This window comes from Aotus nancymaae, unplaced genomic scaffold (genome assembly GCF_030222135.1).
Source record: "Aotus nancymaae isolate 86718 unplaced genomic scaffold, 86718_ANA_hifiasm-v0.15.2.pri h1tg000016l, whole genome shotgun sequence".
Taxonomy (NCBI): Eukaryota; Metazoa; Chordata; class Mammalia; order Primates; family Aotidae; genus Aotus; species Aotus nancymaae.
This window is the reverse complement of record NW_026988428.1, coordinates 41,082,625-41,110,523: the sequence shown is the minus strand read 5'-3', so window position 1 is coordinate 41,110,523 and position 27,899 is coordinate 41,082,625. Positions and strand designations below refer to the sequence as shown.

At 54.5% G+C, this 27,899-nt stretch overlaps 4 protein-coding genes across 14 annotated transcripts in view; 1 reads left to right on the top strand and 3 right to left on the bottom strand.

Moving 5' to 3' along the window:
* MARS1 (methionyl-tRNA synthetase 1) overlaps nucleotides 1-3,350 on the bottom strand; it is a 30,196-nt gene extending 26,846 nt beyond the window's left edge. For 2 of the 3 annotated variants that reach the window (XM_012469728.3, XM_012469730.2), the window contains exon 1: nucleotides 3,270-3,350. The gene's annotated coding sequence lies outside the window, so the exon portion shown is untranslated. Of the gene's footprint in view, nucleotides 1-2,760; nucleotides 2,779-3,269 lie in introns of those variants that run through there. The other variant, XM_012469729.3, reaches the window with a different exon arrangement.
* On the top strand, nucleotides 367-8,095 carry ARHGAP9 (Rho GTPase activating protein 9). Of its 5 annotated transcripts, XM_012469733.3 has the most exons (18): nucleotides 367-508; nucleotides 796-1,129; nucleotides 1,445-1,662; nucleotides 2,527-2,748; nucleotides 2,938-3,051; nucleotides 3,244-3,336; nucleotides 3,552-3,613; nucleotides 3,749-3,839; nucleotides 4,039-4,134; nucleotides 4,278-4,376; nucleotides 4,612-4,753; nucleotides 4,834-4,941; nucleotides 5,270-5,368; nucleotides 5,634-5,711; nucleotides 5,861-5,914; nucleotides 6,160-6,294; nucleotides 6,628-6,733; nucleotides 7,648-8,095. In XM_012469733.3, the coding sequence occupies exons 2-18, from the start codon at nucleotides 814-816 to the stop codon at nucleotides 7,817-7,819; spliced, it is 2,205 nt and encodes a 734-aa protein (XP_012325156.2). In that variant the 5' UTR covers nucleotides 367-508; nucleotides 796-813; the 3' UTR covers nucleotides 7,820-8,095. The 5 variants fall into 5 exon arrangements, with proteins under 5 accessions (XP_012325156.2, XP_012325154.2, XP_012325158.1 ...); XM_012469735.3 differs by lacking the exon at nucleotides 367-508 and having other exon boundaries at nucleotides 1,054-1,129; nucleotides 1,551-1,662; XM_012469731.3 differs by lacking the exons at nucleotides 367-508; nucleotides 3,244-3,336 and having other exon boundaries at nucleotides 929-1,129.
* GLI1 (GLI family zinc finger 1) lies at nucleotides 8,046-23,880 on the bottom strand. Of its 5 annotated transcripts, none has more exons than XM_012469710.2 (12): nucleotides 23,814-23,880; nucleotides 16,732-16,858; nucleotides 16,432-16,524; nucleotides 15,669-15,864; nucleotides 15,264-15,408; nucleotides 14,837-14,926; nucleotides 14,608-14,745; nucleotides 14,153-14,302; nucleotides 12,760-12,924; nucleotides 12,034-12,264; nucleotides 10,611-10,878; nucleotides 8,046-10,011 (listed from the first exon to the last, which is right to left on the bottom strand). In XM_012469710.2, exons 2-12 carry the CDS (start codon nucleotides 16,829-16,831, stop codon nucleotides 8,270-8,272), a joined length of 3,318 nt encoding a protein of 1,105 aa, XP_012325133.2. In that variant the 5' UTR covers nucleotides 16,832-16,858; nucleotides 23,814-23,880; the 3' UTR covers nucleotides 8,046-8,269. The 5 variants fall into 5 exon arrangements, with proteins under 5 accessions (XP_012325133.2, XP_012325130.2, XP_064233325.1 ...); XM_012469707.2 differs by lacking the exon at nucleotides 23,814-23,880 and adding an exon at nucleotides 23,678-23,723; XM_064377255.1 differs by lacking the exon at nucleotides 23,814-23,880 and adding an exon at nucleotides 20,255-20,667.
* On the bottom strand, nucleotides 16,782-25,404 carry INHBE (inhibin subunit beta E). Its single transcript, XM_064377274.1, has 3 exons — nucleotides 24,879-25,404; nucleotides 23,814-24,618; nucleotides 16,782-16,858 (listed from the first exon to the last, which is right to left on the bottom strand). Exons 1-2 carry the CDS (start codon nucleotides 25,174-25,176, stop codon nucleotides 23,864-23,866), a joined length of 1,053 nt encoding a protein of 350 aa, XP_064233344.1. The 5' UTR covers nucleotides 25,177-25,404; the 3' UTR covers nucleotides 16,782-16,858; nucleotides 23,814-23,863.
* Nucleotides 25,405-27,899: the final 2,495 nt, after the last annotated feature.

Below are 27,899 nucleotides of genomic sequence, written 5' to 3'. Positions count from 1 at the left end.
GGGCAACAGAGCAAGACTCCGTCTCAAACAAACAAACATAGAAACAAAGACCATGAATGAATGAACCCATACACTAAAGCATCCCCGGCCCCAAGAGGCTTATGTATATAGGTTAATATCAAGGCTTCTCAGCTCCCAAAATCTTGTCCTGGATCGGGAGGCTGATGATATTTCAACTCTGAACCCCTCTGTGTTTCTCCCACTTTGTCTCTCTCTCTGATTCGGTCTTGCTATTTATTTGGCTTTCTGTTTCTCTGTCACCATGTCTCTCTGAGTCTGCACAGGAAGCATGCAGCTTTAGGTCTGAGGTGATTGGTAACGGAAACACCGATGCTTGTGTACATTTAATAAACGGTGACACACATTTTTGTCTTTGTCATTAACCTTGTGTCTCCCTGTTTGTGTCTCAAACCTGATTCTTCTTATCTCCTTCCTGTGTCCAGCTAAAGACTCCCACCACCACCCTGGACCAACCCCTGCCCCTGGATCTTTGGATGGGCCCCACAAGGTACCTGGAGGAAAACGACCCACTTAGGTTATCTCCTATAATTTCCTGCCTTGTCGGCCATGCAGCCCTACTGACCACATCCTCTCTCATGTTACATACTTCCTCACCAGACACCACCAGTTCTCAGCCCCCAAAACCTGCCACTGACCCTCACCAGGCTGTTTGCTCTACCCTCTCCTCCCACTCAAGGGCTCCTCCCACAACACTGCTCCTAGAACCATGTCTCTCTACCTGGAGACAGCCAGGCCTGTTCCCTTCTGGGTCTCCAGTACCCCTTTTTCCCACAGGTGACAGTGCTGGCTACAATGCTGTCTGGCCGGTGGTGGCCAAGTTCCTGGGGAAGCCTAGGGCTGGGTCCCCGAAGCCCTTCTCGGGGATCCCAGCTCTGTGCCCTCTATGCCTTTACTTATACGGGGGCAGATGGTCGGCAGGTGTCTCTGGCTGAAGGGGACAGGTTCCAGCTGCTTCGAAAGACCAACTCTGACTGGTGGTTGGCAAGGCGCCTAGAAGCTCCCTCCACCTCTCGACCCATCTTCGTCCCAGCTGCCTATATGACAGAGGAATCCATCCCTTCCCAGAGCCCAGCTACCGTCATCCCCAGTCAATTGGTCTGGACTCCTGGTGAGTAACCGCTAAACCCTTCTCCATCACCTTCCTGTCTCCCTGGCTTCTGGGAATTGTTGGGAGGACCTCCTCCCTCAAGCTTCTGCTAGCCGTCTTCTCTTGCTTCCCTTTGATCGGCCTACCTCCCACCCCTGCTGTGGCGTCCTCATCCCACTGCCTGTCCTCCTAGTTCCAAGGCTTCTAGGTCTCATATCATTTTCCACATCCTCCCTCTGCCCTCCTTGTCTTCCCTGTGAGCCCCCAAGATGGGGAACCTAGTTACCACAACACCTCTGATCACCTGCCACCCACCCTCCCCTTTTCTGTTTCCAGGGCCAAAGTTGTTTCATGGTTCCCTGGAGGAGTTATCTCAGGCCCTCCCAAGCAGGGCTCAGGCTAGTTCAGAGCAGCCTCCTCCACTTTCCCCCAAAATGTGTAGGAGCATCAGCAGTGACAATTTGAGGCCCAGCTTTCTGAAGCCTTTCCAGGAAGGACCAAATGGAAGATCCCTCTCCCGGGAAGACTTGCCCTCAGAAGCCAGTGCCAGCACAGTAAGTCACAGCTCTTCCAAGCTGGGCCCTGTTCTGGGCACAGGACAGATAGCACTCCTGACTTCAAGGGACTCCCCTGGGGGTGACAAACACAAAAACAAGTAAGATAACCCTTGGTACTACTGATAAGTCTACAAAGGCAAGTTAATGTGGTGGAGAGTAGCTAGGGTGGAGCGAGGAGGCATCTGTGAGGTGACACATTCAGCTGACTCTGAACAAGGAGGAGAAAGAGGCAAAACTGTACCCAGGTGAGAAGTGATGGCAGGTAGCAAAGGCCCCAAGGGGACAGGGAACAGGGTGCAGTGGAGGCACTGAAGGCCAGCCCTGTGCTCTTCCTCCCTCCAGACTCCTAGCCCAGGGCAGGGTTTTCCTGTGTTCTGCTTGCCTGCTAGGTCACAGCATGTCCCCTCTGGAGATGTGACTTGCTCAACCCCTCCCTCTCTTTCTCAACGGTGGATGGAAAGAGGGTGGATGGAAAGGGGCCCCTTCTCCATCCTGTAGACCCTTCTTTGTCTTCTTTTACCCTGCAGGATGTGAGGGTGAAGCACTCCCTTCAGCATTCCCCCCCATACCCCCCCCTACAAAAAGCCGGTTCCCCTTTCCTGTGGCCCTGTGGTGGGGGTGGGGTGGGGGAGGAGGGAAGTTGGCAACAGGAAGTGAGGAGAAGAGCGAAGAAAATTGTGAGAGAAAATTTTTAAAAAACAGCTGGGGCCTGGGGTTTCTTCCCCAGTACCTGGGTCACCTCAGCCCGGAGCTGGAGGTGAGAAGACGGTGGGGGAGAAAGCAGGAGCTGGGAAGGCTGAGAGAAGTGTGGGGAAGGCAGCAGGCAGACTGACCACCTCCTTCTTCCCCCTTTTCTGGCAGGCAGGCCCCCAGCCCCTCATGTCAGAGCCCCCTGTGTACTGTAACCTGGTGGACCTTCGCTGCTGTCCCCGGTCCCCACCCCCAGGCCCTGCATGCCCCCTGCTGCAGAGACTGGATGCCTGGGAGCAGCACCTGGACCCCAACTCTGGACGCTGCTTCTACATAAATTCACTGACTGGCTGCAAGTCCTGGAAGCCCCCACGGCGCAGTCGTGGCCAGATGGTGAGACCTTACCTCCTGTTTCTCCACTGTCCCCTCAAGCTCCTCCTTCCCCTGCTGAACCTCAAGGTAGTGGGTTTTCTCTCTGGGGCTCTCAGAAGATCAGAAGAATCAGCCAAGTGTAAGAAGGGTGTGGAGAGTGGGTAGAGGTGGCATCTGGATGTAGCTTTATTTCCTTCTCTCCTGACCCAGAACCCTGGCTCCATGGAGGGGACACAGACCCGGAAGAGAGACAATGATGTCCTGCAACCTCAGGCAAAGGGCTTAGGATCTGACACAGGGACCCCAGAACCGATTGACCCACAGGTGAGATCCCTCCCATCTCCCAATCACATGCAGAAAAAGCCAGCTCGTTTTGACTTTCTATTTTATGTAAGACATTCTCCATTCCCCACCACACCCCCTGCCTCTCACGGGCATCCCACCCCTCTTCCTCCTTCAACCAGGGATCCTTGACTCCAGGGTTTCCCCACCTGTTTCTCCAATCCTCTTCCCCAGGGTTCCCTCAGCCTCAGCCAACGCACCTTGCAGCTTGACCCTCCAGCCTTGCAGCCCTCTCGACCTCTGCCGCAGCTCCTGGACGACCCCCATGTGAATCTCCCATTTCTTTGTGAATGACAAGATCCTCCCTGCCCCGCCCCCAACTCCTGCTCCTCAAAAACATCTTCCTCTTTCTGAATATCCTCTTACCCAGCCCTCCCCCAGCAACTCTAAGGCACTTCACTCCTGGGAGACCCCCTAGGGAAAGCTGTGGCCATGTGGAGGGCGCCAGGTGACTTACAGATACCATTCTCTCCACTTCCCAGGAGGTGGAAAAGTCCGGCCTACTTAATATGACCAAGATTGCCCAAGGGGGGCGCAAGCTCAGGTGAGAATCTGGAATCCAGCTAGGGCCTGGGCTGTCGACTCCCTAGGGCAGAACAGGGTGTTGGAAAAGCACCCTTCCCGTGGCATTCTAGAATGACCTTTTAGCCACCGCTACCTTCCCCCTCCACCCCCGCAGGAAGAACTGGGGCCCGTCTTGGGTGGTGTTAGCGGGTAACAGCCTGGTGTTCTACCGAGAGCCACCGCCGACGGCGCCCTCCTCGGGCTGGGTGAGTGTGAGCGAGGGGCGCAGAAGGGGTTAGGGTGCTGCCTCCTGCCTCACGCCAATGTTGGGGGGCGGCGGCGGGGAGGGCGGTGGAGAGGAAGTTAAAGAAGTGAGGCAGCCTCCCACCTCCTCGCAGCCCACCGGGGAGAGGGAAGCAGTGAAGGAAACAACACCGTGGCCTCAGTTTCCTCCCTCGTTGTCAGGGGCCACCGGGTAGCCGGCCCGAAAGTAGCGTGGACCTGCGCGGGGCAGCTCTGGCGCACGGCCGCCACCTGTCCAGCCGCCGCAACGTCCTGCACGTGAGCGCCCTCCTGCGCGCGCGTCCCCAGGACTCTACCCGACCCAAGGGCGCCCCCAATCTCCCGCGCGGGTCTCCCACTCATCCTCCCTACTTTTTATCCTCTTCCTCGTTGACCCAAGCCTTTCCCCGCCTGGCCCTCAGATCCGCACTGTCCCTGGCCATGAGTTCCTGCTGCAGTCCGACCAAGAGACCGAGCTGCGAGCCTGGCACCGCGCGCTGCGGGCGGTCATCGAACGGCTGGTTAGATGGGTGGGGGCCGGGAGAGAGGCTCGGGCCGGTCGGAGCAGAGGGAATGTGTGGTAGGATAGGAGTCAGGGGCGGTGGGGACAGGGTGGGCTCCGTGGAGAGCTCTGGCCTGGGGCGGGGCTGGGACGTGGGACCCCGGCAGTGGGTCAGAGTCTCCCTGTGTCCAGCTAGGGGTGCGAATTTCTCTCCTCTTTCATTTTCGACACGTCCCGCCCCGCCCCGGGTCTAGGATCGGGAGAACCCCCTGGAGCTGCGTCTGTCGGGCTCCGGACCCTCGGAGCTGGCGGAGCTGAGCGCCGGGGAGGACGAAGAAGAGGAGTCGGAGCCAGTGTCCAAGCCGCTGCTGCGCCTCAGCGGCCGCCGGAGCTCCAGTGAGTGACGGGCCGGGGCGGGGTCGGGGGTATGGAGTATATGGCGTGCGCTCACGCCCTGCTCCACTTGCTTCCTGCAGGTCGGCGACCCGAAGGCGCAGAGCAGAACCGTGTGCGCAACAAACTGAAGCGGCTCATCGCGAAGAGACCGCCCTTGCAAAGCCTGCAGGAGCGGGGTCTGCTCCGAGGTGAGGGGGCTGGGCCAGGTTCATGGATAAGAAAACTCTAGCGGGGCTCGGAGTAGAGCTTCCCAGAACTAGACCACAGCCTTCTGTGACTGCTACTTTCCCCACTACTACAGATTGTTTAGGGGAAAAGCCAGTGAGATGTGTGCCCCCTTGCCAAATTGTTTGAAGCAGGGGATGGGGGGCGGGGGGACGGAGTATATTTCCTTGCCCAGGTCTGGCACAGGCAGGTAGAAGGACCAGCCTCACTCGAGGATAGAGACCTATGCTGAGAAGAGCTCTCTTAAGTGACGCTGGCACCGGCTTCCCGCCTCACTCTGTGCCTCCCCAGACCAGGTGTTTGGCTGCCAGTTGGAATCACTCTGCCAGCGGGAAGGGGACACGGTGCCCAGCTTTGTGCGGCTCTGCATTGCTGCTGTGGATAAAAGAGGTCACTTTCCCAGAGACCCCAGAATCCTCTTCCAACAGGCTAAGGCCTAGAATTTTCTGCCTCCCCCATTCTACTTAGTCTTCTGACTGCCCTTTTTCTCTCCTCCCTTATATCCCTCACCACACACACTTTCTTTTTTTTTTTCGTTTCTCTTATTTTCTTTTTTCTTTATTATTTATTTATTCATTTTTAATTTTTTTGTTTTTCGTATTATCACACACACTTTCAAGCAGCAGTCCTCATCAAATCCTTCCTCATCTCCCAGGTCTAGATGTGGATGGCATTTATCGGGTGAGTGGGAACTTGGCAGTGGTCCAGAAACTTCGCTTTCTGGTGGACAGAGGTGAGAAGGCTTGTGGGCCAGTGGCTGTTCTAAAAATGTCTTACCTGAGAATCATGGGTGTTTCTGCATGATGAAGCTGGCAAAACAGGGAGGCCTTCGGGATGGAAGTGTGTGTCTTAGCTCCTGATCTCTCCTGGTTCATGTTGCAGAGCGAGCGGTCACCTCCGATGGAAGGTATCTGTTCCCAGAACAGCCAGGACAAGGTATTTACATGGAAGACCCCTCAGATTTCCCCATACCGTCTTTGCTTCCCATGGATACCCCCATGTACCCCTCCTAGGAGGGTTGTCCGCATTCCCACCTTAGCTACCTTGCCCCACTGCAGACCCACTAGGCATTCCTATAGTCTGCATTGACTGGATTTCTCCAGAACTTTTAATCTCTCAGTCTCTACATCTTTCTGGCCCTTCATGAGCCCTGAAGCCCCTATATCTCCTTCTCCCTCCAGAAGGTCGGTTAGATTTGGACAGTGCTGAGTGGGATGACATTCATGTGGTCACTGGAGCCCTGAAGCTTTTTCTCCGGGAGCTGCCCCAGCCTCTGGTGCCCCCACTGCTGCTGCCCCATTTCCGAGCTGCCCTTGGTAAGAGTTGGAACTTTGGAAATAACCCTCGATATGGGGGACGCGAGTGGTAAATAATAGAATAGAGATTTCCTTTCACTCTTCTCTCCCATTCTGACCTCTGAGATGGAAAATACCATTCAACTCTGGTGCCTACTCTAGTTGCTTTTTTGTGAATGTTTAGAGGGCCGAGTTGAAAAGAATTATGAGGCTGTAGTTGGGCTATATGAAAAAAAGCTGTGCCAGATTAATGATGTCTTCCATGGCTATGGGAAAGAGCAGTGAATTTACCCACCTGTCGTAGCACCTTCCCTAACCTCACTACTATGCCTTCCCGTCACTCTCTCTTTCTAGCACTCTCCGAATCAGAGCAGTGCCTCTCTCAGATACAAGAATTAATAGGCTCAATGCCAAAGCCCAACCACGACACTCTACGGTATCTCCTGGAGCATTTATGCAGGTCGGGAAGATTGAACCTCTTTGTTCATGCTGGGGAAAGGTGGAGCGGGGGATGCCATGGGGACTCTGTGCAGGTGGAGTGAAGGTAGGGAAGCGCCTGTTTACTGGGCAGGTGAGGAGACAGGCAAACTCTGTGCAGGAACATATTACCAGGGTCAAAGCCTTTATTTATTTATTTATTTATTTATTTTTGAGATGGAGTCTCGCTCTGTTGCCCAGGCTGGAGTGCAGTGGTGCAATTTTGTCTCACTGCAACCTCTGCCTCCTGGGTTCAAGCAATTCTCCTGCTTCAGCCTCCCGAGTAGCTGGGACTACAGGGGCCCAACACCACGCCCAGCTAATTCTGTATTGTTAGTACAGACCGAGTTTCACCATGTTGCCTAGGTTGGTCTCGAACTCCTGACCTCAGGTAATCCACCCGCCTCAGCCTCCCAAAGTGCTGGGATTACAGGCATGAGCCACCACACGTGGCTAGGGTCAAAACCTTTAGGTCAGCATCAAGTGGGAAAATGGAACCAAGATGCTGTGAGAGAAATAAGGGAAATCCTGCCTCTCACTTCCCTCTGCCTCTTTGTCTGTCATTGGGGCATTCCTGATGGCTTCTTTGGTTGAACTGGGCCTAGGCAGTGACTTCTGAGCGGGTATGACCATTTGAATTAAAGCCTCCCAAACTGTGAGCAGATAGAACTCTTGGGGTGGTCCCTGAAGATGGAAGAGGCAGTCGTATATTCAGGTTGTATACTGAAGGTTTCTCCACGGGTCCATTTTCATTCCCCTTGCAGCTTCTTGCTTTTTTTGTCACCACATGGAGGGATCCCAGGGTGAACTCTTCCCTGCTCAGACCTTTGAAGGGTTAGATTGCTATGAAGTGCCAAGCTGCTGCCATATATCCCCCTCCTTGGCCTTTGCCCACAGGGTGATAGCACACTCAGATAAGAATCGCATGACACCCCACAACCTGGGAATTGTGTTTGGACCAACCCTGTTTCGGCCAGAGCAGGAGACATCTGACCCAGCAGCCCATGCTCTCTACCCAGGGCAGCTGGTCCAGCTGATGCTCACCAACTTCACCAGCCTCTTCCCCTGACCCAGGCAAGGAAGAAGAGAAAACGTTTCCAATCATCTCTGGTGGTGGGAGGCTGGTGTTCTGTTTTGAGGACATCCCTTTAAATCTCCCAAATGACTGTCTCAATCTTCATCTTCATGAGTGTGACTTGAGAGGTTGGGATGGCTGAGGGAGCTTCTCTAAAGAGGAAAGTGAGTGTTTTCAACCCTGCTTCTCTTATTCCTTGTTATCATTCCCCCCCAACATAATAACACATAAAGCAGCATTTTATGATGCAGTTCCTTTATTATCAGGAAACAGTGTCATTATCAAATTTCTCCTCAAAACATATACAGACTATACATAGCTCCCAAGCCCATACCTCCCATCCCTGGGGCATCTTGTGCAGGGGACTGCAGCTCCTCCAATTTTTCTGAAAGGATAGAAACCCCTTAGGAAATACAATCTGTGATGGATAAGATTCCCTACTCTTTAGGCACTTGAGTTGAGGAATTGTGTCTCCCCCGGGAGGGATCTCAGTAAGACACTCATGTTGCCCACAGCCATGTTGGGGGGCCCAGCGGGAGGTGGGGTATGTCCAGAGCTGCCCCTCTGATCATGGGAAGGAGGACTCAGCCCCTGGGCCTCATCCAGAATAGCCACAAAGTCCAGCTGAGTGTTGTCAAGATCAAGAGAGTCCAGGGGGTTACATACCTGTCCTTCGGGAGGAGGGTACAAGGCAGGACCCCCTCCCAGCCTGCCCACCTCAGGATGGCCACAGCTGGGGCTTGTGCCTCCCACTTTGAGGGGCCCATAGCAAGTGGGCAATGGGGGCAGAAGTCGAGGTGGTGCTGCTGCACTATGGGAAGCCCTGTTTGCCCCCACTACAAAATTTTCATGGCATAGTGAAGGGGTGGGATAAGAGCCTGACTTGTGATTCGGTAAGTTGGGTCCAAAGCCAGATCCATATGTGGTCACTGGAGCTTTAGCAGGGCTTGGGCTAACCTGGGAACCCCCCAGAAACTTGGGACTCTGGTAGGAAGGTTCCTGGGCTGGGGCATCTTCCCTGCCCCCACCCTCCCACAGCAGCTCCTGTTGAGACTGAACATAATTACACACAAGCTGAGCCTTGAGCTGCCCTGTAGAATGGGTGGGGGAATCAAAGTCCAGGCAAGGCCTGGGTTCTGAAGGAAGATAATCAGGGGGTGGCTGGGTATAGGGGCCTGACTGGAGATACTGGGGAGGAGGGGGCTGGGGGTAGTGGGAAAAGAGAGGCTGTGGGTGTGGGGGCCCCTCACTGGGGTGGGCATTGAGGCAAGGTGCCAGTCCTGTGGCGTCAGACCCCACTGGGCATCCCTGTTCCGGCTTGACTTGCACTTGTCCATAATGTTCAAGTCGAGGACACTGGCTATAGGCTCCACCTAGAGCCTTGGGGCCTGGGTACAGCCCAGAGTGGGAAGGGAACTCACCCCATGTTTCTTGGGTGGGGTCAGGATATGAGGCCTGCTGGGGACAGGGGTTGGGGCCATAGTTGGTGGGCGGACCAGGCCCAAGAGGCAGGGAGCCTGGACCCCTCGCTCCATAAGGCTCAGCTGCTGCCCCTTCAGGTCCCCCATATCCCAGAGTATCAGCAGGTGGGAAGTCCATATAGGGGTTCAGACCACTTCCCATCATGGAGGTCCCAACTTCTGGCTCCTCCTGTAGCCCTCTAGTATCCATGGCTGCATTCTCAGTGATGCTGGGGGGCTGTGGTGAGTAGACAGAGGTGGGGAGGTGAGGATCGAAGTTCTGTCCTCCCCCTGCCACAGTGGGTGTTGTATGGACAGAGCCCAGGCTCTTGAACCTCTGGACTCTAGCTGGAGCAGGACGGTCAGCAGCCCGGGCTGGGTCACTGGCCCTCCGGGTGACCCCTGCATTGGGATTGTATCCTGGATACTCGGCTCGGCTTCTCCAAGGAGGCACAGGAAGACCCCCTATCCGATCCAGGCTGGATGCTGCAGTGGGTGGGGTACCACCCCCTCTGGCTGAAGCATATCTTGCCCGGAGCAGGTAGTGCTGGGCAGGCATAAGGCCAGGCAGGGAGGATGCTCCATTCTCTGGTGGGGAGCCAGAGGGGAAAGGGGACGCCAGGGAGGAGCGACGGCTGACAGTATAGGCAGAGCTGATGCTGCTGGAGCTGCTACTGCGGCGGTCAAGAGAGACTGGGGGGCCCAGGCGGCGGGACACAGGGGTACCTGCAAGTGATGGGAAGAAAAGGTAGGAGGTCAAGGAGCCTCCTAAATCTCACCCTGCCTCCTCCATGCAACAGCCTTGTCCTGGATTCCCAGGATAAGCTCATTATCCCTAACCACTCAGTTCTGTCTCCTACTTTTCCCATGCCTATTCTATTTCTGGGTTACCAAGGATTCAGGACCGCTATGAACAGTTGTACAGGTTGTATGCTGCACAATCCTAGGGAACAGCATTCATATCATAGCCTTTGCGTATTTGTTTTTTTCTTGTTGTTGTTGTTTGTTTGTTTTTTGAGATGGAGTTTCATTCTTGTTGCCCAAGCTGGAGTGGCTCACTGCAACCTCTACCTCCTGGGTACAAGCGATTCTCCTGCCTCAGCCTCCCGAGTAGCTGGGATTACAGGCACGCACCACCATGCCCAGCTAGCGTTTGCATATTCGTATATCTATTTTCTGATAAATGGAAAGTGTCTTGAGGAAGGAGACCTCTTTCTAATTAAACAAAGGTGCCATGTGGCAGCCCTCAAGGGTGACTTCCTCCTCTCAACCTCAGGGCAGGTCCAGATCTCAGCCCAGCCACACCTCCCACACCCAGGTCTCACCAGTGTGGGACAAGCTGGGCAATTTGAGACCCCGGGTCCCTATTGGCCGGAGTTGATGCAGCTGGTCCAGCCTGAGGTTCTCAAGGCGGCGGAGAGTGGACAGACCAGTGCCAGCAATGCAAGGCCCCTCGTCCAGGCTGGAGAGGTCTTCAGTGCTGCCCCCTGCATTGCCGGTCATTTCCACACCACTGTCTGTATTGGCTGCACTGCCTGCCGGGGAGTGGTCGCTGCTGCAGGATGACTGGGCCCCAGGGCTTGGCTGTGGCTTCTGTAGAGAAGATGAGATCTGAGGGCAACACCCTTCCCACAACTCCTTCAACCTGAGGCGTGGCAGAAGCCTGTGTCCTAGTGACTGCTGGGTTCCAAGGAAGCTTATAAGTATAGAGAGAGCGAAGCAGGTAAGAGACAGGGCGGTGGCGGGGAGCAAACTGAATGCAAGATGTTTGATGAGAAGAGCCTAGGCTGGAGCACGGACTGCCTGGACTCAAATTCTTGCTCTTAGTTCAGTGGCCTTGGGCTCTTTCTCAATGCCTGAGTTTCTTCGTCTGAAAATGGGAAGAGTGAGTCCCTTTCTCATGAAGTTGCTGTGAAGAATACATGAAATTACACATGTAAAAGGTTTAAAACATATACTAAGTGCTATTTAAGAAAGAGTTTGGGCTGGATGCATTGGCTCATCCCAGCACTGTGGGAAGGATTGCTTGAAGCCAGGAGTTTGAGATCAACGTGATCAACAAAGCGAGACTCCATTTCTATAAAAAAGAAAAAAGAGGCTAGGCTGGGGTGGCTCACGCCTGTAATCCTAGCACTTTGGGAGGCTGAGGTGGGCAGTTCACAAGGCCAGGAGTTCGAGACCAGCCTGACCAACATAGTGAAACCCCATCTCTAATAAAAATACAAAAATTAGCTGGGCGTGGTGGCACACACCTGTAATCCCAGCTACTCAGGAGGCTGAGGCAGGAGAATCGCTTGAACCTGGGAGGTGGAGGTTGCAATGAGCAGAGATCATGTCACTGCGCTCCAGTCTGGGAGACAGAGCAAGACTGTCTCAAAAAAAAAAAAAAATTAGCCAGGCATGATGGTGTGTGCCTATAGTCCCAGCTCTAGGAAGGCTGAAGCAGGAGTATCTCTTGAGCCTAAAAGTTAGAGGCTGCAGTGAATTATGATCATGCCACTATACTCTGGCCTGGGTGACAGAGTAAGACCCTGTCAAAAAAAAGAAAAAGAGAAGAAAAGAGAAAATAAAGATTCTAAAATTTCTAGACTTGGGGAAGCCCAAAGAGCAACATTGAGACAAGAGACAGGCAGATGTCACAGAAGAGTGATTTCCATAGGAGGGGATGGTTGGGCTGGGAAGTAACCAGAAAGTTGTCCACAGGGCAGGCTGTGGGTATGAAGGCAGGGTTTGCCTGGGCTGTCTCACCATGGCACCCTCTGGCACAGTCAGTCTGCTCTCCTCCCTGATAGGGCCTCCTTCCCGCTCCCTCTTGGGCTCCACCGTGGAAAGGGACGGTGCCCGAGGCAGAGGGCCGTCCCCACGGTGCCGCTTGGTCACGTGGGCGTCAGGACCATGCACTGTCTTGACATGTTTCCGCAGCGAGCTGGGATCTGTATAGCGTTTGGTGCAGCCAGGGAGCTTACACACGTACGGCTTCTGTTGAGTGAAGAGTGGAGACAGAAGGCAAACGGATCAAAGCGGAAGAATGTGAAGGAACGGGAAAAAGTGGTGGCAACACAGGGGCAGGGGAGGAGCACACAGCACCCAAAGAAGTAAGGAAGGTAGAGGCCTCGGGTGAGAGTCGAAGATGCAGAGATTAAGCAGAGGGTCAGGAAAACTGACAGCCTGGGAAAGATGAGGAGGTTAATCCAGGGTTGTGAGGTCCCATAAATCCAGGGGTCGGAGGGGTCAGGGGTCTCCTCTAGACGGTATCTATTTTAGGTTAGCCCTTTGGCTGGTTAGAGGTAAGAGGCAGGAGGAGAAGTGGTTGAGTGGAAATTCTTGGTTTCAGAAAAGCCTTTTCCAGGTGAATTATGTGGGGAGGGGACTCACCTCTGTGCAGTGGGTGCTGGGTTAAGGGATTTCTTATGGGGGAATCTCCCTGATAGGTAGCTTCTCAAGTGGGTAGGATCTCTTAGTTGGGGCATTCACCTCATTGGAGTGGGTCCGATTCTGGTGCTTGGCTCGGTCACTGGCATTGCTGAAGGCTTTGCTGCAGCCCTCATGCTCACACATGTATGGCTTCTCACCCGTGTGTGACCGCAGGTGTGTCTTCAGGTTTTCGAGGCGTGAGTAGGACTTCCGGCACCCTTCAAACTGGGGAACATGTGGGAGTCAAAAGATAGTTCTCAGACAGAAGACATGGAGATGGAAGGAACCCTCAATCTCCAAAAGGAAACACATCAGAGAACATAAGTCAAAGTGAGAGGCACTGGGGCTTTGAGAGAATTCCCAAAACTAGGAGACAAGGGCAGGCAAGAAGGTGGGGCAGGGAAGTGGTTGGAGACACTCTGCCTTGGGGAATATAAAGATGCTAGAGCATCTTCTGACCAAGCCAGGGCGGATTTCCTCGCCTGGAGATCTTAGGCTGTCACAAGATGGGGTCGTCCTGGGGGAACGGGCTATTGTCCTTGATGCAGGGTTTCTCCATTAGGCAGGGTAGGAGGCACAGTACCGAAGGCCGACAATACTTTAAGAGGACCACAAACACGTTTTAATGTCTTTTAAAATCGAGGAAAAAAACGAGCTTAGGTGAGCGCGGTGGCTCACGCCTGCAATCCCAGCACTTTGGGAGGCTGAGTCGGGTGGATCACTTGAGGCCGGGAGTTTGAGATCAGCTTGACCAACATGGGGAAAAACTCCGTCTCTACTAAAGATGCAAAATTAGCCAGGCATGGTGGCGCATGCCTGTAATCCCAGCTACTCAGGAGGCTGAGGCAGAATGGCTTAAATCCAGGAGGTGGAGGTTGCAGTGAGCCGAGATTCTGCCATTGCGCTCCAGCCTGGGCAACAAGAGTGAAACTCTGTCTCAAAAAAAAAAGAGCTTTTAGGTCCACAAGTGTTTTAACATCTATAATCACGTTCATCTTTATGCCAACACAGTCACACAAATATGATTTTTTTTTTTTTGAGACAGAGTTTCACTCTTGTTTCATAGGCTGGAGTGCAGTGGTGTGATCTCGGCTCACCACAGCCTCCTCCTCTTGGGTTCAAGGGATTCTCCTGCCTCAGCCTCTCAAGTAGCTGGGATTACAGACATATGCCACCATGCTAGGCTAATTTTGTATTTTTAGTAGAGATGGGGTTTTACCATGTTGGTCAGGCTGGTCTTAAACTCCTGACCTCAGATGATCTGCCCTCCGTCGCCTCCTTCCAAAGTGCTGGGATTATAGGTGTGAACCACCTCGCCTGGCCACAAATATGATTTTTAATATTTGCTTATGGAAGAAAGGACCTACAAAGGCAAAAGTCTGCTTTGGGCCCTGCCTTGAAGGGGAACCCCAATTGAGGAAGAGACCCTGAACTTGGGACACAGGTGCCTCACCGTGCACTTGTGTGGCTTCTCGCCAGTGTGTCTGCGCATGTGCACCACCAGCATGTACTGGGCTTTGAAGGGCCTCAGCTCCCTGGAGCAGCCCCCCCAGTGACACACGAACTCCTTCCGCTCCCCATGGATGTGCTCGCTGTTGATGTGCTGAGGGAGAAGATGCAGAGGCTCTCCAAGGCTCCCCCATCCCCCCGAGACCCAGAACAAGCCTTCCCTCCACCCCCTGTTCCTCTTCCACAACTCCACCTCAAAGAGGAAGAGGCAGGAACAATATTATATCCCACATCTCAGGTCCTCCACCTCCCTAAGGCAATGCTACGCTTCTGCCTACCCAACTGAGCATTCAACCTCAGTCTCCTCTGACCTCCTGCCCTCAGCCAGATTCCACCATGTCCCACTCAGAATCTCCTAAGGGTTCCGGTCAGCCATTCCTGTTACCCCCTGGGGCTCACGTGCACCAGCTGCTCTTGGGAGTCAAATTCCTGGCTGCAGCCATCCCAACGGCAGTCAGTCTCATACACAGATTCAGGTTCACGCTTCTCCTCTCTCTCAAGGTCCTCCCGCCCATCCAGCATCCCCAACAGGGGATCCTAGGACAAGAGAAGCAATCTTAGGGTCACTTGGGTGACAGCTTTTGTTTTGCTCAGGTCCCAGAGGTAAAGCTCCTGCCCATCCTCTTACCTGTATGCCTGTAGAGTTGGGGCTGGACATATCACCTTCCAAGGGCTCCTCCCGGCACTTGCCAACCAGCATGTCCAGCTCAGACTTCAGCTTCCATAGGGGAAGAGGTGACAGTGATGAAGGTGGAAGTAAGCAGAAGGAAGAGGGAACCAAGCCAGGTCTTCCTGCCCTAAGTGCCCCTACCCAAGCAGCTGGAACCTCCTAGGTTTGGAAGGGACTACACTGGTGAATGAGATGGACAAAAGGTGGGATCCCATTTGGAAGCGTCTGATTCAACTGCAAGGTGTGAACCCCAGTACCCACACCCTTTACTTTTCTAGTACTGAAAACTTACATCCCTTGTCCTTCCTTCACCTTTCCCCTACAGAATCCACCACCCACCCACCCTGAGCTGAGGGAAATCAGGTAGCAATATGAGGACTCTCACCTGGCAAGTTGGGAGGGGTCCCCGGGACTGAGGATGTGGGATCATCCCACCTCGGGAGGAGTCATGGGGACCACAGGGCTGGACCCCGAAGGAAGGCGAGGGCCCTTTTTGGTGATTCATCTGGGGTGGGAATCCCAGGGATGGGCTGAGGAAGAGAGGAGAGGAGGCAGTTACTTAAGACAATCAGGAAGTCTCAGGAGGTCTTGGGCTATTTGGAGGGTTTCTGGAAGAGTTGGGATTTGAAGTGTTGAGGCAGTCCCAGGGCAACAAGAGCGCTGTCATTTCAAGGAGAGATATCCTTGAAATGACAGAGATTCAAATAGAGTCAGGTGGTTTGAGGGCTTGAGACTTTTAATGGACTTTGGTAGGGGCTTTAGGGGCCTCTTGGCCCGGGGCTGCCTGCACCTCATGGTGCCAATGGAGAGATGGCCGTAGGAGCCTCCTGGGGATGTGCATCGCGAGTTGATGAAAGCTACAAGGGAGCTGGGTGAGGTGCGGATAACCGTCTGCAGGTCCAGGCTGGCGTCCGACAGCGGTGAAATGGACAATGCCCGCTTCTTGGTCAACTTGACCGTACTCCGGGGAGAAGAAAAGAGTGGGCCTGGGGCAGGAGACAGGGGAGATGGATATGGTAAAGCAGCATGTCTCTCCATGCACCTAACCTATAGGTCCTGACTTGACAAAACCAATGATACTTGATTCTGCTTTGCCCCACTGACCCTATCTGTGATTTTTTTTTTTTTTTTAAGACAGAGTCATGCTCTGTTGCCCAGGCTGGAGTGCAATAGTGCGATCTTGGCTCACTGTAACCTCTGCCTCCCAGGTTCAAGTGATTCTGCCTTAGCCTCCCAGGTAGCCGGGACTACTGGCAGGAACCACCACGTCTGGCTAATTTTTGTATTGTTAGTAGAGATGGGGTTTCACCATGTTGGCCAGGCTGGTCTTGAACTCCTGACCTCAAGCAATCTTCCCACCTCAGCCTCCCCGCAAAGTGCTGGGATTACAGGTGTGAACCACCACTTCCACCCCATCTGTGACTTCTTCATGGTGCTCTGACGCCTCACATCTCCAAGCATCTCCTCCAAGTGAGATCCCCTACCCTCCCACTTTCTCCTTCAGAACAAGTCAGAGAGGGCAGAAAGGGAAGAGGTGTTTCCTGAGCCCTCACCCTCGGTGCAGCTGCTGGTCTCTCTGGCTGGCCCATAACTGTGCGGGCCGGACATGAGGTTAGCTTGGTGGCAGAAGGGCAAGCCAGACAGTCCTAGAAAAAAGAGACAGCTGGAATAGGAATGGAGAATATGTAAGCCTCACCTTAAAACCCCAGGCAAGACCTTATCTCTAATTCCAGGTTCATATGACATGGGGCTTCAAATCCTCTTATAGATGGGAAACTGGCATGGGGTGGGGGTGGGCTCAGGTGGGAGATCTGCCAAATCCTCAAGGCCCAGGGATTAGTATATACACTGACCTTCTGTCCCCACACTGGGGGCCCCCTGACTGGGGAGGGGGCGGAGACAGCAGGGCTCGCCATAGCTACTGACTGGTGGTGGGGTCATCGAGTTGAACATGGCGTCTCAGAGGAGGGTGTGGGGACACTGCAGAAAGGGAAGGTAGTTATAAAGATGGAGGGAAATAAAGACGGTCAGAGAGCAGTCCCAGGCACAGAACCCTGGGCAGAATGTCCCCGGTGTCCCCAGCCCCTCTAAGACATCTGCCATGGAAATTGAGTTGAAAAGAGCATTACTGGACTAGGCTCAGTGGCTCACGCCTGTAGTCCCGGCACTTTGGGAGGCCGAGGCGGGTGGATCACCTGAGGTCAGAAGTTCAAGACTAGCCTGGCCAACATGGTGAAACTCCATCTCTACAAAAATACAAAAATTAGCTGGGCATGATGGCAGATGCCTGTAATCCCAGCTACTTAGGAGGCTGAGTCAGAAGAATCGCTTGAACCTGGGAGGTGAAGTTTGCAGTGAACCGAGATTATGCCACTGCACTCCAGCCTGGGTAACAGAGCAAGACTACTTCTCAAAAAAAAAAAAAAAAAAACCTCATCCAGGGAGGGGGTAGGGGGAAATGTCCCAGAGAGGCAGGGGCAGTCTTGTAGTCTGGGGATCTTTTTGGGAACTGGGTGGGAGCTTTGCCTGGGTGGTCTGTGAGTATAGGGCGTTTTGGACTAATTGTGCCTACATGAGCTTTAAGTGATTTTAGTACTATGGGCCCTCTAATTCTTCTTGCTCTAACCCTGGGCTGGCTTTGACGGGTGGGATGGGAGAACTCGTTCGGTGGATCTGACTTCAAGCACTGGGCTGCTCTGCCTGTGCCCCAGGGACAGCCCGTGTACAATCTCTGCAGTGTCCAGCAGAGGGAGCCCTGGCCACAGTGCCAACAGAGAGACAGGTGGGGCCAGGAGGGAGCACAAGCGATCAGCCCTCCTCTTCTTTTAGGCAGAAAACTGTGTGGAGGAGGAGATAAGTTCCTGAGGGGAGTCTACTGGGTCTGTTGGGTACAAAGGATGAAAGCTGGTGTCATTCTGGGGTAGTTTAAATCGGGCCCACCTAAACTTTTTGGTCTCTGTTTTGGGGGAACAGGAAAGGAAGTATGAGGGGAGACGATGAAAGAATGAAAAAAACAATGCCATCGTTATAAAATAGTAGCGAGGAAGAAGGTGTTGCTGTCCGGTTTTCTCTTCAAACTCCAGTTATTACTCCATCCCGGGTTTTCCGGTCTCCCGGGAGTGAGGGTGGGGTGGGGCGGGGTGGGGTGGAGAACAACCGGGAGCGGGCCGGGCCGGCCGGCGCGGTGGGTGATCCCGGGATGCTGGGATTTAGAGTGAGGGCGGGGTGAGATGGGGAGCGGAACCCGGACCCCCACGACCCAGCCCGAGCCCCGCAGCCAGGGCTGTACCCTTCCTAACTCTTTTTCCAGTCGAGATGCGGATCCCGCATCCAAGACCTCCCAACTCGACCTTGGCACTAATGTTGGGGGCGGGGGGCACAGCTGGCTGGCAGCTGGATGGGGGGGACACTTCTCCCGCCTCCTTCCTCTTTAACACACCAAGGGGAAGGAGGCAGACTGGCAAATGATCCCCCAAACACTAGAGACTCCCCAGTCTTGCCTACTCAGTCATCTTTCTCCCCCACTGTCCAGCCGCCGAAGAGCCTCCAAGCAAATGAGGCGACATCCCTCCTCGCCCACACCCACGCATGCCACAGCCCACCCACATCTCCCCTTCAGGCTAGTAAAAGGAAAATGTCGCCAACTTTTTTAGCTTCGATAAAGTTTTTCTGGGGTGTGAGAATTCGGGATGGGACAGGAAGCTCTAGGGTTCCCCTGCCGGAGCCGTAAACCATCTTCGGTGTCTCCCTGTTTTCCAGAGTCACCCTCGCACCCCCGCTCCCCAACTCCCAGGAGTCGGCTCCGCCCCCCTACTCCCGGTCCCGCCTTCCCCGCCCCCGAGCCTCCTCGGCCCACCCAAGTCGCCGCCGCAGGCACTGGCTGCAGACGGCTCCGCTCCCCCCGCCCGCCCGGGGAGCCCAGTCGAGCGAGCCTTAGGGGTGGGGGCTGAGGGGCGGGACACATTCTTGCCTCCTCCTCTCAGCGCATCCGGAAAGCGGGCAGTGGCGCCCTGGGGGGCACTACTGGAGAGTGGGGGTCCCCGTAGGTAGGATGAGAAAGAAGAATCCAGAAAGTATGAGGGAGAGAAAGGAGAGAAAGTGACTGGGTCAATAAAATTAGGTGTGTACGGGGAGGAGGAGGAGCGGTTCCTGGGTATCGCAGCCGGCTTCCCAAGGGTTAACCCCTCCAGACCCCCGGGAACCCCCTGGTGACGTCAAGGGCGGGGATGCCAGGGAGATAACGGTGAGGGGGGAGAGGTCTCTGGACCCCGCCCCCTAGGGAAAACCACCCTTATTCCGACCCTTACAACTCCCCCGGGAAACCTCCCCGCCTTCTCCCTCTACTGGAACGTAAAGACCTATCCCAGAAGACCCCAGCTCTCCAGATCCCTAGAACCCTCGGTCCTCAGGCTCTACCAGGTCCCTTTTCCCTAATCCTGTCCCCAAAGCTAGCTGCCCAGGGCTGATTGTTTCGGGGTCATGGGGCCTGAAAGAGGATTCAGAGCGGGGAGCAAGGGCAGGCAGGGTGGTCTGAGCCAGAGGAGGGGCCTCAGTCCCCAGCTCCCGTTTGGGCGGGGGACCAACGGGGATACACAGGCTGACAGTGGCCAGTGGTCCCGCCCAGCCCCGGTAGGGGTCTCCCTGCGGCTGGCTCCCGCTGCCCCGGTGGTCCTGAGTTCAGAGGGTCAAGACAAGGTCTCCCTGGCTCCTCCTGAGCGCCTTGCTCACAGCCCTTGGGACTCAGGAGTCCAAAATTGCCTGGGGTCATTCTAGGGCCTTCACTAGACCTTGGACAGCCTCTCCAAGCCCCCTTCCTAGTCCAGAAGACACTCCTTTCCCCCAAACACAAGCGTCCACTGGCACATCTGTCACAAGACAGGTCAAGGGTGCAAGCCCGGCTGGCCCCTAATGGTTCTGTTGCCTCCCACACACCCGTCCCCACCCCACCTGGAGCTCCCTCCTTTTCAGTCCCCTCCTTTCAGAAACATTGACGTCTTCCTGCCCCACGCGCAGACACACACCTGGAGTTCCCTCTCTACCACGCAGACCTCCAGCTAGCCATCCCTCCAGCCTCTTCAGCTCTCAACCTCATGAAAGTGAGATGTTTCTAATATATGGGAGAGGCGGAGACAAAGGCCCACGGTTGCCTGAGACAGAGATACACAGACTGACAGAAGAAGAAAGGAAGAAAAGGAAGATACAGAGAAAGATACAAGTGAAAAATTTGGAGTTTCTAATGTCTCACCCCAGGCTCTCCCACCCCCATTTTGCCTCTGTGTCCCCGGGTCTGGGACGAGTCCCTCGGAAGCTGAGCATCCCCTGAGGCCCCCTCCCCCACTGCTCCCAGGTGGTCCCCCGCCTGCCCCCCCTTCTCACCTCTGTCTGGGCGCTGGGCTCAGGATGCGCGGTCCAGGGCTGGAGTCTGGGCTGGGGGGTGTGCGGTGGGGGGGGGGCGGAGAGGGCCACGGCAGCGCAGCCTCAATGCCACCCCCACCCCCCCAACCTGGCCCCCAGCCCTCCCGCCGGCCCAGCCCGCCGGGCCGCAAGCCCGGACCACCCGCGAGAAGCGCAAACTTTTTTTTCCCTTTGCAAAAACTTTTTCTCGCTCCAGCCGCTGGCGCGCCGCCGCTCTTCCCGCTCGCCCCTCACCTCCCTCCTATTTCCCTCCCTCTAGCCGTTCTGGAGGATGAGGCGGGGTAGCTGGAAGCAAGAGAGGGGGTGCCGGGCTTATTGCACCCCCAGGACCCCCAGGATCCTCCCCCTCCCTTGAGGGACCCTATACTGCCTACGCCCCCCCACCCCCACCCCCGAACACTCTGCTGTTGGTGGGCAATAAACCCTGGCATGGATTTCTGGATCGGCTGGCCCCAAAGAGGTCCCGACCCAGAGACAGAAAACCAGATTCAGGAAAATATTGCGGGACAGGGGGAGAAGTTCAACTGAGAACGATAATAGTGGAGGTAAGGGAGTTGCCTTTGGTTGGTGCCAACTGAGCCTTCTGACATCCTGTGGCTTATCGGCAGGCCTTACCCTTTGAATGGAACTTGGAGCGGCTAGGACAGATTTGGGGTTTGGGACAAATCATATTGAGGGGTTAGGGGCTCTGGCAGAAGGTGAGGAGTCTATGGAGCATAGAAGCTAGGAGCAGCGGCTGAGGCTCTGGGTGCAAGGTGAGCCCTGGGACCGAAGCCCCTTTCGGGAGAACCCCCGCTCTGAGTCTGGAAGTTCCAGAGACTGCGGCCACCTCGGCACCTCGCCTCCGCGGGCTCTAGCCACTCTTCAAGGCTTTCTGCTCCCTCTGCTGGCCGTTCTCACACATGACACCCGCTCGCAGTTGTGGCAGAAGAGCTGGGGGAGCCAGAGGAGGAGATCGGTCAGGTCCCCTCACTAAAGCCCAATTAAAAGCCCAGGAGGTGGATATGTGAACTCAAAGAAACGGAGAGGTGCACTGTCAGAGGTTGCTATGCCCAGCGGTACTGCCTCACAGGGAGGTGCCCTGCCCCTTTAGATTTGCGTTGCCATCATGACCGGATATAGGGGAGGGGCACCATTCCAGTCTCTCTGATTTTTATGAGAAAGAGGAGAAAGCATGATAGAAGAGGAGCACCTTCCCCTCTTTTGTTCAAACCCACAGGCAGACCTCCCACATCCTAGCTCTGCTTCCAAGAACCACCCCCTGGGCCTGGAAGGTCAGTGGGTTAACTGTTCAGTCTGAGGGTCAAGGGGGAAAAGAAAAGGTGAAATTAGAGGGAGGGAGGTCTGGGACTTTGACCCAGACTAGTTATACCCAGAGGGTCAGAGACCCAGCTCAGTCAGGCCAGAATAATGGTCACTTAAAAAAAGGCACCCCACACATGCTCCTGTCCCAGCCTCGAGCCCCTTCTTCCAGAGGATCTATTATTTATTTATTTATATTTATTTGGGACAGGGTCTCACTGTTTGCCCAGGCTGGAGTGCAGAAGCTATTCACAAGTTTGATCATAGCCTTGAACTCCTGGGCTTAAGCAGTCTTCCCGCCTTAGCCTCCCAACTAGCCGGGACCACCGGTGCCCAGCAAGAGGAGCTCTCTTAGAACACGTTACTTTCTTCTCCCCAACCAGTTCTATAGACCAGTGACTCTCAAACTTTTTTTTTTTTTTTTTGAGACAGAGTCTCCCTCCATCGCCCAGGCTGGAGTGCAGTGGCATGATCTCGGCTCACTGCAACCTCCACCTCCCACATTCAAGTGATTCTCCTGCCTTAGCCTCCTGAGTAGCTGGGACTACAGGTCCATGCCACCAGGCCCAGCTCATTTTTTTTTTTTTTTTTTTTTTTGTAATTTTTAGTAGAGATGGGGTTTCACCGTGTTAGCCAAGATGGTCTCAATCTCTTGACCTCATGATCCACCCAACTCGGCCTCCCAAAGTACCGGGATTACAGGCGTGAGTCACCGTGCCGGACCGGTTTCCTCTATACTCTTAAAAATCATTGGATTAGACATGGTGGCTCAGGCCTGTAATCCCAGCACTTTGGAAGGCCAGGGTGGGGGGAATCACCTCAGGGGTCCAAGACCAGCCTGGCCAATATGGCGAAACCCCATCTCTACTAAAAATACAAAAAATAGCTGGGCGTGGTGGTGCAGGCCTGTAGTCCCAGCTACTCGGGAGGCTGAGGCAGGAGAATTGCTTGAAATGGGGAGGCGGAGGTTGCAGAGAGCTGAGATCCATTGCTCTCCAGCCTGGGTGACAGAGATACACTCCGTCACAAAAAAAAAATCATTGAGCTTTTATCTGTATGATTTACATCTATCAATTCACTACATTAGAAATTAAAACTGAAAAAGACTGTAACACAGGAATATACAAGCACACATTACATTAACAATGATGTCAGAAAGATGATGTAATCACATGTCACACAGCCTCTGGAAAACTCCACTGTACAATTTTAAGATAATGAGAATTCAAAAGGCAAATAACATGTTAGTATTATTATAAAAATAACTTTGACTTTGTGGACACCCCTGAAAAGGGACCGCCCAGAAGCCTCCAGAGCACACTTGGAGAACTATTGCTCTGGACCATCACCCCAACCCTTCTTTATGACTCACATTTGTTGGTTTCACTCTTGTTGCCCAGGCTGGAGTGCAATGGCACGATCTCGGCTCACTGCAACTTCTGCCTCCCAGGTTCAAACAATTCTCCTGCCTCAGCCTCCCGAGTAGCTGGGGTTATAGGTACCCACCACCACACCCGGCTAATTTTTGTATTTTTTAGTAGAGACAGGGTTTCACCATGTTGGTCAGTCCGGTCTTGAACTCCTGACCTCAAATAATCCACCCACCTCGGCCTCCCAAAGTGCTGGGATTACAGGCATGAGCCACTGCACCTGGCTCTTTCTCCTTTTCATGAGGAAAGTATAAATGCTTGTCTCCCACTGGGTCCTGTCTTCTGGGAAAAACCAGGGACCTTCTTAGGTTTAGCACCTCTCTTTCCTGACTCCTGTTTCTGGGGCACCCCTAAGCATCCTCCCTCAGTGCCTTGTTCATCTCCTTCTTGACCCTCCCTTAAGGCATTTCAACAGCTCTTACCCTGGGTCAGCCTGCTTACCCTCCTCCAAGCTTGCTGGACCATCTATCTGTTTCCTCCTCCTCTTACTTGAGGACTTTCTCGTCTTGGGAGAGGCTAAGTAATTTTTCTCTGCCTTCCCTCCTTCCCTCCCTAGTCCTGACATCTCACGGGACTTAGGGCAGGAAATTATGCTTTCTGGGGAGACTCCTTAGAAGAAACGCTTTACCCGTCTCCCAACACATCAACCAACCTGGATCAGGCCAGAGTTTCAGACAAGAAAGTGCCCATTTGTGTCCCATAGGGGTCAAGTGAGTCATATTGCCAGATGGCTATTGGGTTGGGTGTGGATCAGGAATCTGATGCCTCCAGCCACAGATGCCCTGTACCTGGGAACCTCCAACTTGGTCTCTTCATTCCAAAGCCCCAGGTCCTCTTGCTAGCTGCAGCCACAGGCCTCCACCACCATATCTGGCACATCCGTCTTGACGACATTGCCATTATGATCCAGGTAGAGGAGAGAGAGGGGCCTGCGGGCAGTGGGGACACAGCAGGAGGTACTGGCAGGCCAACGGTTGTTGGCTTTGAGGAGGCTGAAGACGGCAGAATGGAAAGAGGCAGCAATGCCTGGGCTGCCAGCCAGGTGAAGAGGGCACTCCCCACTGCAGTAATTCAGCTGGTACCCCTCGGGCTGCAGTATCCAGTCCCGCCATCCCAGTTCCCGAAAGTCTATGTAATGGTCTCGCCTGCAACATAAGGGGGTCGCAGGCCCGCAGGTGGGGGTCCTCCTCCTGGCCCGGCCTGCTCCAGGCTCATTGGCTCGGATCTTAAGCTCTAGGAAGGGCTGCTGGTGTCCTGCTGTGTCCAGGAGCTGCCTTGGTTGTCCAATAACTGTGCTGTTGCCTTCTAGGGATCTGCAGTCTAGTTGCAGTTTCAGGACACCAGACTTCTCACCCCTCAGGCCGCTAGAGGGCAGAGTTAAGGCATGCCAGCCCAGGTGGGTGATGTGGTGCTCAGCCAGCAGGGTACGGGACCCTTGGCGCCTCCTACTGGGTCCCCGTCGGAAGATTCTCAAGTAAAGAGTGCCAGGACGGGTGGGGAGCACATGCAGCCACAGGCGGGCCTGGTACAGGTGGTGAGACCGAGGAGTGGGCAGGTGAAAGGTGAGCAGGGAGCTACAGGCTGAAGTGGAATCTGCCGGAAAGACAGAGAAGGGAAAGAAAAATGTGAGCAGAGATGAAGCTCTCCTCTGAGACTCCCCTAGTCCTGCCCACTGCTCTCCTTCGAACCCACCGTTAGAAAAGTAGAGACTACTTTGTGTCCTTTGCCACCAGTCCCTGCCCCAGCTCCTCCTTCTCCTGCCACACCCCACTCCCTCTGCAGCTCCTGCCAGGCTCCCCTTCTGCCTCCCTTTCCCTGTCTGCTGTCTGCCTGTCGCTGTCTCCCTCACCCACCTGTGACGGTAGCAAAGCTGATGACCTCCTCCCCATTCCCTGGAGCCACACTCCCTGGCTGTAGTCTCCGGAGGGCTCTGGTCAGCGCTGCCTGGGGTGGAGGATGAGTTATTCGGGGACGACTGGTCAGGTGCAACCCCTCCAGGATTTGCTGCTTGGCTACCTCCAGCACCAGAGCTCGTTCTGCTTGGGGTGCCAGTGCGGGGCCCCCACAGGAGGGACACACAGACCCTGTCCCCTGTGCCTGTACCAGTGCCCACAGTAGCACCAACCAGAGCTGGACATCAGGGAGCCCCATACTCCTGGTGAATGGCCCTGGTTCGGTAGTCTCGGATGGCAGTTGCTTCGTCTGTTGAGTCTGATTGCTGGGGGCCAACGAGGGCACAGTGACAGCAGACACCAGTGCCACACCTACCCTTGGCCAAGGGTAGAGCCACCTGTCTTCTATTGTCTGGGACTCAGGAAGACTGAAAGTAGATCATCGGATGGATAGCTGTGCTTGACCCTCACAGCTTATGTCTGGCTACTGACCTGGGGCCTCTTTAGAGCCAGCTGCCTGGGGCTTCCAAACCTAGTGGTCAGCCAGCCCACCTACCCTCTGAGCCCCGGGATTGGCCAGCTGTGCTGCCCATCAGGCCCCTGCAGGGGGTGGAGGTCCTCCTCCCCACCAGCTCAGGTTTCACCATCGGGCCATGGTGACTGGGCCTGAAGTGGGGGTATGGGGGTGGGGGGTGTGATGTGGACACGCATGATGCAAGAAAGAGGATGATTTCACAGGCTCAGTCCCCAAGGTCTGGGACTTGGGGAGGGAATGCCTTATGAGCCAGGTGGGGAAGGGCAATTTTCCCTCATACCTCTAGTCTTTCTAGCTTCACCACTGCTACAGCAGTTTCCATGAGGCAGCTGTGAGTTCCAGTGGGTATTTCTCTGGGGGTCTTAGGCCAGAAGGAAAATTCTGGTCTCTTTATTTCTAGCACTGGGGCTGGGACGGGGTGAGGGGTTGGGCAGGTAGGAGAATGGAGCCCTCTTGCTCAGGCCCAGGTGGCAGTGCCACGAGGCACCGAAATCACCCCTGACCCTGCCTGTGCTGGCTGCCCAGAGTCCAGTGGCCTGGAACATGAGGTAGAGGAGGGCCAGGGTGGGGGCTGGGGCGGGAAACATGTTCCCGTGGTGTCTGGGGAAGCCCAGAGAGGTGGTGATGTTGGTGATGCAATCTTACACAGGACAGAGTCCATCAGTACTGACAGGGGGCATGGCACTTGGGAGGGCCTGTACCCAGCTGCCACTTTTCTTTCAAGGGACTGTGAGAGTTGCCTAAATTTGGGGCATCCTAGAAGTAGCTCCAGGCCTTTTTTAATTTTTTTAAATTTAAAATTTTTATTTAATTTTATTGAGATAAGGTCTCAATCCGTTGCTCAGGCTGGAGTGCAGTGGCACAATCATAGCTCACTACAGCCTTGAACTCCTGGGCTCAAGCAAGCCTCTGCCTCAGCTTCCTTAGTAGCTGGAGCCCCAGAGAAATACCCGCTGGAACTCACAGCTTCCTCATAGACACTGCTACAGGAGTGGTGCACGCCACCATGCCTGGCTAATTTTAAACTGTTCATAGAGACAGGCTCTCGCTATGTTGCCCAGGCTGGTCTTGAACTCCTGGGCTCAAGCAATCCACTTGCCTCAGCCTCCTAAAGGGCTGAGGTTACAGGCATGAGCCACCACACCAGCCTTCAGGCCTGTAAATGGGGGTGGGAAATGCCAGGTTTAAGAGCTTTTGACAACAAAGCAAGGCGAGTACAGCAGTCTTGGTTCCCAGTCTCAGCCTTCCTGACTACGTTTCCTCGTTGACTTTATTTTTTATTGTATTTTTTATTTTTTTTTGTCATCCAGGCTGGAGTGTGGTGCCCTGATCACGACCTCCAAGGGGTGTGATTCTTCCACCTCAGCCTCCAGAGTAGCTAAGGCTACAGGTGTGTGCCACCATGCTAGGCTAATTTATTTATTTATTTATTTTAGAGACAGGGTCTTGCTGTGTTGCCCAGGGTGGTCTCAAACTCCTGGGCACAAGCAATCCTCTCACCTCAGCCTCCCAAGGTGTTGGGATAATAGATGTGAGCCACTGCACCGGGCCTTCACTGGCTTTAAATGGGGTGGACCCAGACCCCTCCACCTTGAATTCATGAGGGTGGGCCTCATGCTAGCTTTTCTCCTTATGCCCCAGTTCCTCCAAGAAGCCTGACGGGGAGAAAGTTGTGGGGGAAGCGAGTGTGATTTGGAAATGTGTCCTTACTCCACTTTGTTCATTTCTCCTCTATTTAGATGATGGGGGCTGTCAAGAGAGACTATTAGAGCTGGCACCTGGGGGACAGGGGTTCTACTTGGAGAGCTGGGCCTCAGTACCAACAGTGTCCACCATGTGGCAGTGCCGTGCCTCTGGACAGCAGCTGGCTTGCAGCTGGCTGGAGCTCCACAGGGAAAGGGAAGGGGCAGCTCTGGGGAGTGGATCGATGAGGAGTGCTCCTAGACCTCTCACTCTGGGGAACCTGCCTCCCCCACAAGAGACAGGAAGAAACTGGTTCCTTTGTTCTTTCCCCATCACACTGCCACAGAAGAGAGGCTGTCTTCAGGATCCACATCACTGCTACCTTTGATTTTGGAACTCATCACACGGATACATGGCAATGGAGCTTGGTGGTGTACCACACTCTTCCTAGAACCTCAGGGCACTATTTGGTGGGGGTGGGGTGGGGTGAGGGTGCATGCACTGAGACACTTAGATTCTCCTCTCCACCCTGCATTTCTCCCCAGGCTCTGAAACACATTTAAGTGCTCTGTGCAGTTTTCTCTCCAGCTCCCAGCTCCCATTCTGTTGGTTAGGTGGTAAATGACAGCCCTCTACCCCCTGGGGTCTGAACATCGGGTTGGCAAAGTGGAGGTGTCTATCCATGGTGGTGCCTCGGAAGACTTACCTGTTGGTATCAGTAGGCAGAGTCAGGAGAGGTGACAAAAAAGTGGCTGCAGGAGTCA

What these genes read in the sequence shown, in the direction of transcription:
- ARHGAP9 (XM_012469733.3), top strand. Translation starts at nt 814, where the DNA reads ATGCTGTCTGGCCGGTGGTGGCCAAGTTCCTGGGGAAGCCTAGGGCTG. An exon ending in GGAGCGGGGTCTGCTCCGAG is followed by an intron (nt 4,942 to 5,269) that starts GTGAGGGGGCTG and finishes GTGCCTCCCCAG; the next exon opens with ACCAGGTGTTTGGCTGCCAG. An exon ending in CTCCTGGAGCATTTATGCAG is followed by an intron (nt 6,734 to 7,647) that starts GTCGGGAAGATT and finishes CTTTGCCCACAG; the next exon opens with GGTGATAGCACACTCAGATA.
- GLI1 (XM_012469710.2), bottom strand. Translation starts at nt 16,831, where the DNA reads ATGTTCAACTCGATGACCCCACCACCAGTCAGTAGCTATGGCGAGCCC. An exon ending in GACCCCTCCCAACTTGCCAG is followed by an intron (nt 14,927 to 15,263) that starts GTGAGAGTCCTC and finishes CCCCTATGGAAG; the next exon opens with CTGAAGTCTGAGCTGGACAT. An exon ending in AGAAGCCACACAAGTGCACG is followed by an intron (nt 12,925 to 14,152) that starts GTGAGGCACCTG and finishes CATGTTCCCCAG; the next exon opens with TTTGAAGGGTGCCGGAAGTC.
- INHBE (XM_064377274.1), bottom strand. Translation starts at nt 25,176, where the DNA reads ATGGGGCTCCCTGATGTCCAGCTCTGGTTGGTGCTACTGTGGGCACTG. An exon ending in CAGCTTTGCTACCGTCACAG is followed by an intron (nt 24,619 to 24,878) that starts GTGGGTGAGGGA and finishes TCTTTCCGGCAG; the next exon opens with ATTCCACTTCAGCCTGTAGC.